Source organism: Vollenhovia emeryi, unplaced genomic scaffold (genome assembly GCF_000949405.1).
Source record: "Vollenhovia emeryi isolate VEMERY1.0 unplaced genomic scaffold, V.emery_V1.0 DF939266.1, whole genome shotgun sequence".
NCBI lineage: Eukaryota > Metazoa > Arthropoda > Insecta > Hymenoptera > Formicidae > Vollenhovia > Vollenhovia emeryi.
In genome coordinates this window covers 161,475-172,459 of record NW_011967100.1, presented here as the reverse complement: position 1 = coordinate 172,459, position 10,985 = coordinate 161,475, and the positions used below count along the sequence as shown (strand labels likewise).

Sequence of the window (10,985 nt, the reverse complement as noted above, 5' to 3'; positions counted from 1 at the left end):
ATGTAATGCCCGCCTCACCTCTTATTTACAGCGGACTAGACCGAGTCGAAAAGTCCTCTGCCATTTTGCAGTTTTTCGTAATAGTTAACGAGTTATTGATTATTTTAAAAAATCGCTATCTTAGCCCGGCCTACCGCCCAATTCAAGCTCGCTGCGAGATGCGGCCGTCCCGCGATCGGCGTTGCTAGGCGCGCGGAAAGTTGTTTATGATACACGGCAACGGCTACGTATGATAAACAACTTGTCGCGCGCCTAGCAATACCGATCGCGGGACGGCCGTATCTCGCCGCGCGCTTGAATTGGACGGCAGGCCGAGCTAAGACAGCGATTTTTAATAATTAATAACTCGTTAACTATTGCGAAGATTGCAAAATAGTAGAGGACTTTTGGACTCAGTCTAGTCCGCTTTATCCGTAAATAAGAGGCGAGACGGGTATTGCATAACACCCTGTATAATTGAAAAGTCTCAAGACTAAACAGTCTTCTCAACGCAAATTCTTATTCGTCGGATTCGCGTTTCAGGGAGATCCGACAAAGAATCAAAACATGAGAAATGCTTCACGTGACAGCCTGCAATTTTCTTTCGGCGACCTTATTTCCTTCAATAACCATTCGAGTTTCCCTCCGTGCCTCTGTCCCATCACGGGAAAAGACAATGTTGCCGTTGTTCTCTGACGAAGCGAAATCTCAACGGCTGTCTCAGTTGCAGCTGTCGTACAATATGTATCGCCAGCCTTTCCGCGAAAGTACATCGAAGGATAACGAGAGACATGCCAATAATTCTTGTTTCGGCTTGAAATGGGACATCAGCAGATATTTAAGCAAGCAGCGATAGCACAAAAAATAAGCGTGACACTACGCTAACTACACACCGTCAGATAAGTAGATAAGATAGAAACGGCCTCTGCAGTGAGATATCTGACAAGTGCTCGTAACAACAGATTTAAAGAAATAAACACGGTAGGTAGATCTCGGGAAAGGAATAAAAATTTTAAAGACGTCTTCTTAAATTATTTACATCGGATATGAAGGAACATACAAGTTTTCTACAGGAAGGAAACAGTCGTAAGTCTGGAGAACTGGAGTGAAATTTCTCCACGAGGATGTATCAAGAATACAGGCCGAAGCGATCCGGGCAGGAAACGCACGAGTCGTACGATGTAGCTGCAGTCAAATTTAATGGCGCTATTTCCCGTACGACGGCGCATCCTTTCCGGTTGCACAGGCGAACGGTTCTAGTTTCATTGTAACGAAAGGCAATGTAGCTTGACCGGCATTACAAATGTGCGTTTCTGCAATTGTAAAGCTGAATCAAAAAGCGCGAATCACTGTACTCCAGCTTTTACTGTCTTCGAGACTCATCATTCAACTCCCACGGGAGTAATTCCACCGCGATAATGTATTATAGCGTGGTTGAAACGGACTTCAACGTGTGTTACTAATCGCTTCAACTAATAGTACGTAGCTCATGAAGTACGTGATTGTAATCGTTGGATTACATGTGACCTACATTAACATACGTTGTTCTGAATATGCGCTCCCTCATTATTCTTTTACAATTCATTTTTAAGAATAACTTTATCGCGAATATCTTTATTTTTAACACAAAAAACGGTAAATATCTTCTCCTAATGAAAATCCATTAGTTTCTTCCAAAAGCACACGATTATTACGGCCAATAGGTGAATTTACACATTGTAAATCCCAGTAGCGATAAACATGAGTTTTATATAAACAATAGTTTTCAAGGAAGGGATAAAGTCATACCTGCGTTCTTTCGGGCTGGACGATGCGTGAAGCCCATAGTTGCAGGAACTTCTTCACTCTCGATAAAGTGATTAGACTCACCTGGAACAAAAATCACAAATAAAACTTTTTTTTTAGAAATGTGTCTCGTAATTAAATATCATAAATTCAAAAATGTTTCAAACATCTTCCCGCATCGTGACAATTGGGATGTTGTTAAAATAAAATAATTCTTTTATAAATAAACCGAAACGAATTCAACTCCGTATTGAAAAAGTCTGTCATTTTCATTAGCCGAGTCTCTTTTGAAAACTGTTAAATATTAATAACTATAATTGTGTACGGTTCGAAGAATTCTATAAGGTAAACTCTTTAGCTACTCTTTTGAACATGCATGTTTCGAGCTGTGCAAGCAGGCAGTTCAATTTTTGGGTTTTTCATATTTATTTTTACAAGTTTCAATTATATATATTCCTTTTGTGCCAATAAAAATGACAGACTTTTCATCGAATGACATTTAATTTATTTTATTCTATTCATTCGCTATACATAAAAGCCAACAGATATTTTTAATCTTAACAATTTCCCGATTGTCCCCTACGTGTAATGATTCCTCTTGAAATATTATCGACTAAATGGCAAGTAGTTACCGTTAGATGTAAGACTTTATATATTAAGAAAAGGAGTTGAAGAGATACAGAAACTTTCATCTTTCAAGTCTTAAAAGTCTTAAAAGTTGCCATGAAACAAGAACAGAGGAAGAAACAATGACGGTACAACTGCAGCAAGCTGCATCAACTTGATACGGTGGTCTGTATCCCTGACCCACTTTTGCGCTCTCTGAGGTGATGTAGGTAACCCTATTGAACGATGACGTCACAGAGGTTAGCCGAGAGGTAGGTAATCGACTTCCCTTTTCTCGATTTCTTTGCGGTAACGGAGGAAGGAAGGGAAAAAGGTTGATCGACTTTACAGATTTTTATTCGGAAAGCTGTTTTTAACTTAACTCTCGTATCTTTATTTCTTCGAAAGCCCTTGTAACTTTTCCCGATGTCATACACGTTGTATGACACAGATATTTTCGTGACACAGAAAAGCTTTTATGAAGTAATTACGAAGCCAAAGGCAGAGAGATAAAATATGCGAACGATCTGTTATATATAATAAACGTATATATCTCTGAAATGTTGTGAAAATTATGTGAAGCAATCTTTTATGCATACAAAGTGCCTAATATAAAATTTTATGCATATGCAATATTAAAAGAGATGATAGCAGTCACTCATGGAGGTCATAAAAAAAATTAAAGCCACATAAGATTAGATTTATCTCATTGTCAGCCTTGACCTACATGCAGCATTGATGTGAAACGCAGATTTCCACACGTAGCTCCATAGATCAGCTACATATTCCATAATAAACTAATAAGTTTCCGAATTCCATAATTATATAACAACAAACGGAATCACTTCCAGATCTCTACTTGTTTATTATCGCTAAACTTATAAGACTTATTTCGTATTGTTCGTATGATCTCTGTATCGTTTTTGGTTCAACCGATAAAAATTCTATCAATTTCTCCGCCCAGATAGTCCATCAACTATTCGGAATCCTGACAAATATTCGTCACAAAAAGTGAGATAAAATGTGTCACGAAAGATCAAATAAAGAAAGGGGTTACGAGAAAGTTATAGTTTATTTTTGCAGTTTTAAAAGTCTATCTAGACTCTATTAAAACACCTAGCCAACGCATAAGTTTCTTCGCGCATCATTGATAGACACTCGAGAAATAAAAGGTCGAAGTGAGAAATGCTTCGAAAATAAATATCTCTAAAACTGTACGCAATCCTTTGGTTCTATTTGCAAAATAGATTTTTATTGAGAATAAAAGGAATACGTGACTGCATATATCTGATTGAAAACTCCACTCGTATGCCCTATTCTATGTATATGCCAATAAAAAGAGGAGCAAACAAAAAATATCATATTTGAAGCGAAGAGTATGATATTCGAAAATAACAAAAAAAATATGTTGTCCGGTCGAAAAAATAAAGAAACTTGACAAATAAAAAGCATTATATAACATTAATTATTATTTCCGACATATAATTCCATATTACAAGCTATCAAGCTTCTACTTTGACCTTGTACAAATTTCGAAAGTGTAATGTAGTATTCCGAAATTTAACATCTTATTAAGAAAAAAGATGATGAATATGAAACATAGCACATACACACACACACAAGTTTGAGCAAGTCGAAAATATCAATTAAAATATAAGCGATAAAACGATACGACGTAATTAACTGACAAAAAAGATACAATAGAAAACACACATTTCTTATGCGAAATAAATTCAAGGAATTCATTGCAGCTATTATTCAAGGGATATTTATGTGCAAAACATTCAATCTCTCTCAAAGTAAGCAGGATCAAACTGAACGCTTTTTACAAGCTGATTACGACCGCGTAAGCTGCGCAATCCATGATGATGAGATGCCATCAAAGACCCCCTGCTGTCATCAAATGGATCGTTCTATATCGCCACTGCTTCATAGCCGTTCTTTTACGAACAACTGCTTTTAAAACTGCTCCAGAAAATATAATACTATTTTTTAAAAAGACAATTTGTTAAAAACTTAATCCACAAATTATTTGGTTGATCATAAAGTTCACTTTTTATTCTAGTTATTTTATAAGCCAAAATAACAAATATTTTGTAAAAAACATAAAAAGTTTCTAATTGATCTAATACGTTCCAAAAATACTTTTAAAAAAAGGTATACAAATTTTTGTTTTAGCTAGCATTTCACATTTTATTCCGCGGTGGAAAAAACAATAACATTGAAACTCATCTTAAATGTCTGAATATTGCAGCTACACTTTTGAGCTAAATATTGTCGATATACGCGGCTTACACGTAATTATCTCGTTATATCTAATTGTAAGACCAGAAAGAAAGCAAGTTTGTGTTAAATTCGCTCACGATCGACTATTATTTTCAATTTGTTATATTATAACGCGTATGATTGTACTGCAAGCCTGTACCCTCTAAATTTTTGGAGTGGAATCTCACTCTTTTGAAGATTTCGCTCAAAGAAATAATGAAAATACTGCCAGTCCGAATGGAGTGCAATTTCACTTTTTGAACGAGTACCGTTATTTACTCTTTACTTGGATTGATTCTGCAACTCTGAAAAGTGCTATGTTTTACTTTAATCGATTATTGTTAACGGTATAAAATTCATGAACGAGAGCTTTGTTGGTGTTTGTTCACTATGACCATCGCATACCCTAGCAGCACGGTGCATTGATCAAACATTGGTTAAACAGTGGCCCAATATTTAGTTGTATTGAGCCAATGCTTAGCCAATGCACTATACTGCTAAGGTATAGAGGCTGTATTCTAATATTCACAGCCAGTACAGAAAATCTATAATTTACGTGACATTTTCGCTTATTCTGCTAATTGTTGCGGAGAAACCGTCCCGGCCCGTGACGGGGTCCCTTATACGCCGGGCTATCGTGAACCTACTTACGAGTTCGGCGGCCATCTAGTGGCGGAATACCGTACTTTAAGTTGGAGTGAATTTTGGAGCGGTAACGACTTCGCCGAGGGGAAAACCGCTGACCAAAACCTGGTACACCAATGCCCACTAATGGCCCAGTGGGCATTACTTTATCTTATTATATCTCTATAATGCCCCAGCAGGGCCTAATGCCCAAACTAATACCCAAAAAATGCCTAGTAATGCCGCATCAAATCTGTACACCACAATACCCTCAGCGGTTTTCCCCTCGGACGGGCATTACAGAAAATCTATACTTTAAGTTTCGCTTATTCTGCCGATTGTCGCGGAGGAACCGTCCCGGCCTGTGACTCTTATACGCCGGGCTATCGTGATCCTGCTTACGAGTTCGGCGGCCATCTAGTGGCGGAATACCGTGCTTTAGCTGTTGGAGTGAATTTTGGAGCGCTAACGACTTCGCTTTAAAAATAAGAGTGAAATTCTTCACTCTTTGTCTTACAGTGAATTATATATATATATAATACTTCACTCAATTGAAGTACATATTCACTCGAACAGAGCGAAGTGGTCAGTGACATCATGATTCGAGTGAAAATTTCACTCAAAAAATTTTAGAGAGCATGTACGTTTTTTTCGACGAAAAGTTATCTCGAGCCTATGAAGAATAAGTGCGGAGTGCAGGTCGCAAAGTTAAAGGCACCGTTTGCCGTACGGAAATATATTTATGTCTGGTACCAGAAAGATAAGAGTGAACGTAAAGAGAGCGGGAGAGAGACGGAGAACGGGGATAGGAAAGGGCGGGACCATGGCGAAAGAAAGGCAAAGAGGAGGAAAAAGGAGCCGGTTTGATGCAGCCGGCCGCGAAAAAGCGTCCATCGTTCGCCGGAGCGAGATCCGCTTTGAGGGAGAAAGAAAATAAAGCAAAATCGTAGCGTGTACCAACGGCCACCGTTCTTCCACCATTTTCCGGTTCTACCCGTGCCGTTCCTCCAGCGCCCGCAAGTGGCCAGCTGGTCGCCTGCGTTACTCCATTACCCGAGAAGGGAGGAAAGCACCCCGCGCGGAATAGCAGTGCGCTAATTAAATTTTTCTTATTTGCACCCGCAACCGTAACGTCCCTCAGATTCAACACCTCGCAACACATAGTCGCCCGGAGGAAGCTCTTTGCCTTGCGTGTCTTCAACGCGGTAGTACCTTCAGAGGTATCGAAAATTACTTGGATCCACTCTTCGCCCCGCCAAGGCTACCGTTGGATTGCGTATTGAGTTATTATTATCTTAAGCCGAGCAGAATCAAACGATCAAAGATCCACCACCTCGCAGCTACAAAAAGGAGAATGAGGAATTTTTATCTTGATAAATAAAACGAAAGGGAGAGTGAGAACGCTCGATTGGATCTCGAACTACTAACCGCGAAACTACGAGAAAAACGACTACGAGAGTACCTGGGGAGAAAATAGACGAGCAAGATTTATCGCGCTACAGCGAACTTTTTCCCCCCTTTTCTCAATCGGGCGAATCGATCGGCAACGCCCGTCCGCTATTGGGGAGCATAATGCGATTTTACGACAGCGGGAATAAAAGGCCTTGAAAACGTCGTGAGGCAAGATCGTTCCGGAGATCTTTCCCTTCGTCGCGGTCGAAATCATTACAAAATCTGCGTTTCCGCACGGTCCCGCACCGATCGATCCGGAACTTGCGCGAGGCGAACGTGCATCAATGAACCCCGCTGCTCGGAAAAGATGTTATATTGAAAAGTAAAAATCTCTTTCTCGCTCTTTAAGCTCTCGATCTAATTTCGACGATGTTCCGCAAATGCCCTTCGAAACTTTCTACGGGTTACATCATTGAACGCGAAATCGAAATTTTCCTCAGATCGTCGACGTGCTTGCCCGTCATACAATAATCTTTATCTCTCTCTCTCTCTCGTTCGAGATACGAAAGAGGGAAGACAGAAGATAGCCGAGGGACAGAAACACTAAGAAGCCAGCAGCTCGCCACTCGGGTTTATTTCTGGATGTCCCGAGGACGACGTCACGAGCCGACCAGAATAGCGTGTATCTACGTCATGCCTGGGTAACCCCCGCGGCAAATTTCGGAGACAGACGACAAGGTAGCCGACGAGACGGTTAGCACACGAAGGCGTCAGCTGTTCGGCCTGTCTCCCGTGGACTTACAGGGCAGGTCTGAACCGTGAGCATCGTCTAACATATTGATGCCAAACTGGTAGCGAAATTCTGCCTGAGATCGCGTAGCCAACGAACCTCGTCCTCCCACGATAACCTGCGCTTGAGCAAAAATTAATAATAATGCGCCCATTCAATTAATACAAATTCGAAGCCGTCTAGGATAATACACGGGACGTGATAAACGCGATTCGCCTCTCTTAATTAACGTTCTACCACGTTTCGCCACTCCATATTCAAACCGCAAATCGACTTGATGCCGTATGAAGATTATTTCTCGACACTAGAGCTCATTCGTATTCCGTTAACCAGACGTACCGGGCGGCGGTCTCGTCGTCTCGTTACGTTACGAACGTAAGATGAAGGAAACGGAAGAGGAGCGCGCAGAACGAGGACGGGAAATAGGAAGGCGATGAAGATGAGCAAGGGGATAAGAGAGAAACGGTAGAGACGGCATGTCTGGAGTACTTTTCTAGGTGCGCGAGCGCAGCGTTATTCAATTAACGAAGGTTACGCCGCTCGTACCTTCCACCTTCATTACCTAAACTTCGTCTGCTTCTGGTTTTCCTGATTTCCATTCCGAGGATGGTAAGTCTTTCGAAATATCCGCCTTTCACCGATGTAAGGTGCTTGAAAAATTACGCAATTCACTGCAAGTAATTAAAGGTAAACTTACGCAAGTCTTAATACCAACTAGTAAGCGATTAAAAACAATCTTTTAATGTAAATCTGTCATTAATTCGTAGGTCCTTCAATTAGAAAAAACGTCTGCAAATTACCGAATTTATTCTCGCTACGTTAACGTAAAGTCTATCGCAGTCGGCAAAAAGTATTTCAACAATGAGATTCGTTTATTGTTTATCGCTGTAAAGTTGCTTAGAAACATTGCTTTACAATATAGAACAAAAAATTAATCAAATGTTAACAGAATCAAATTTGTTTTAATGAAAATTGCAGCACGGAACTATTGAAGCTAAGAAACGAGAAATAAATCTAAAAACGAGGACTGGTGAATCTATTGTACGGAAATTTCTCGACCTTCGACGAAAACGTGCACTAGGCTAACCGGTCTGAAGTATTGCCAAATGTTAATTTACGTAACACTGACTTAGATTCGTTCCGACCAACGAGTAAAATAACAGAAAATGAAACCCGAAGGGCTCGAAATGCGAAACGTCAGCAGATTTCACACAACACTTACGCACATAATTTCCCATCCGCAAAATTGTGATCATTTGCCTCGGCACGCCCGTAAAAGAGCCGCTGATAAAAGGCGAATTTCCAGCGTGCATGCCATATCGAAGGCGGGAAACAATAAACGCATTCCCATGCCAGCTGTTCTCCGCTGGCGGATTAATTCGCTAATTCGACACTCGGAATGGCACGTACCGTATCGTAACGAATTCCGCCAAGCCTAACGTGACCTTGCATCTAAATCACGCGGATTGTATTCAAGCATAGAAATCGAGACAGAAGTCGCATAACGACGTCCGCCGCATGCTCGCGCTGCAGCCGAATTCTGCGTATTGTGGAGCTCCGTAAATCTCCGTTGCGAAACGGTCAATGAGTCCCACACGAGGCACATGACTATTTCATTATCACCACTGGGGAGGCGTTTCGACTTGGCTGTACCAAGCACGTATGACTTTGCAGTTATTCAGTCGGCCGCGATCGATAATTAACAATCGTACCGTCGGCGCACGTTGGATTACGCAGCAATGAGTCAATCCATGAAAATGTATATTGCATTTTGAAATATTGAATTAAATATTAAATTTATAGCATAAAGTTAATGCAAGAAACGTTTATAGTATCGAATCAACTGCATGTGTAATTTTTCCCATCGGTTTATTTCGCCCGTTTCGCGTAACATCAATTGCGCCGTACCGGGTGCAATTAATGAAATTTTCTACGACTCTATTTCCTTTTCATTATCACGATCGAGGGGGGGGGGGGGGGAGTGCAAACCGCGATTTAGGAGGAATCAAACGCAGAACAACAGAACGCACAATGTAGAGTAAATTTACCCTTCAAATTCCTCGGTGTGCCCTGGCCTGGATTTCCCGGCATTATTTTTCGCTGCATCATATACATGATGGCCCACACGACGGATATCACCGGCGCCCACATATCGCACACTGCGTGATTCGACACGCGCTTCTATATCTCGTAATAGCGAATCAATTCATTGTTCATTATAAAAGAACCTTACGTCACATCGCTCAAAATCAAACGTAGAGTGCCGTTTTAATTATCTGAGCTTTTAAACGGTTAAAAAGTTCGCAACTGCGCGGAAAAAGTTATGCTCCAAGACTCGAGCCTGACAGAAATGATCGAGGTCATCGACCTAGGCGATTAAACAACTGGCTTGACTCACTCTGAAAGGAATGTCAGCGCAAAATACCATATACAGGATGGGGCATAAACACCCCGTATTACTCTCATAAAGTTACACACACACGCGCGCGCGCTCTCTGACAGTCAATCAGTGGATTTTCACTGAAAACAGTGAACAGTCACTGATTTACAGTACTGCGATCAGTGGTGTACTTATAACTGCAAATTAGTTGACTTTTAGAGAGCACGTAAACGCGTCGTCGCCAATGAGAGCGTCAGCCGACGATTAGCACCTTCGATAAATTCAACGATTTTCCAACTACTCCGTGCGAATGAGACGGATCAAAAGATTTTTCTCTAAAATAGGCGTCCTCTAAAAAGAGGCCGGCGAAAATATTGGATACTATGTCGTCACAGTGATCACTAAAATTGCACAATCAACCGCGTCGCGAGTTCCGCGACTTTCTCTGTGGCAGGTTGTCATTTTACACTCTAATTTTTAATTCAAGATTCACGCGATGTTGCGTACGGCGTGTAAACATGTACTGTACACGTGTGCACATTCTCAAAATTAACAACAATCCTGGCGATCCGCCCAACCGACGGTTTATTTGTCGTGCTTATAACACGTGGCGTTCGACGACACGTGACACGCGGAAATTACGCGAACGCAAACCCCGCCGATTCTCCGCGTCGCGGATGTCGACGGAGATGAGTCGCTCTCTCCTCCCACTCGCCGAAGCGAATCTCTTGCAGGCAGATCAAAGGGTTTTCGCGACCGAGAACGGGGTATTCGCGAAACGAAAGAAAAAATCGCTTCGACGGTCGCCCCGCTAGCGACAAGCGTGGGCACGCTTCGAAATTCGACTGCTGCATCTTATCCTAAATTTAGCTTTGCCGGCTGCGTCCTACATTAGAAGGATCTGCATATGTGTGTGTAGACTTGTGTGTTTGTGTGCTCGTATGTGGGTATGTGACTTTAATGACGTCCCGCGATGTCGAGCCGATGCGTGAAACGGAAATCGACGTCTGCACTAGGATTGTATAACTTTACTAATACGTGCGTGTGGATGAGAAAGTCTTCGTGTGCTCCCATCGTTATTAGAATTGCGAACGCATCTACATTCCATTAGAAAAGTTAAATTAAAGTCTCTTTATTAATAACAATATTCCAAATTTACAATAA

General features: G+C 41.3%; 1 protein-coding gene across 3 annotated transcripts in view; it reads right to left on the bottom strand.

The window, feature by feature from the left end:
• Window positions 1-10,548, bottom strand: part of LOC105559522 — a 167,070-nt gene extending 156,522 nt beyond the window's left edge. For 2 of the 3 annotated variants that reach the window (XR_001008754.1, XM_012007878.1), the window contains exons 1-3: window positions 10,093-10,548; window positions 9,490-9,840; window positions 1,768-1,848 (exon numbers count right to left, since the gene is read on the bottom strand). Coding sequence is in view for 2 of the 3 variants with exons in the window: in XM_012007878.1 (XP_011863268.1) it covers window positions 1,768-1,848; window positions 9,490-9,592 (184 nt within the window). In the remaining variant the exon portion in view is untranslated. The remainder of the gene's footprint in view (window positions 1-1,767; window positions 1,849-9,489; window positions 9,841-10,092) is intronic. The other variant, XM_012007879.1, reaches the window with a different exon arrangement.
• Between the last annotated feature and the right edge of the window lie 437 nt (window positions 10,549-10,985).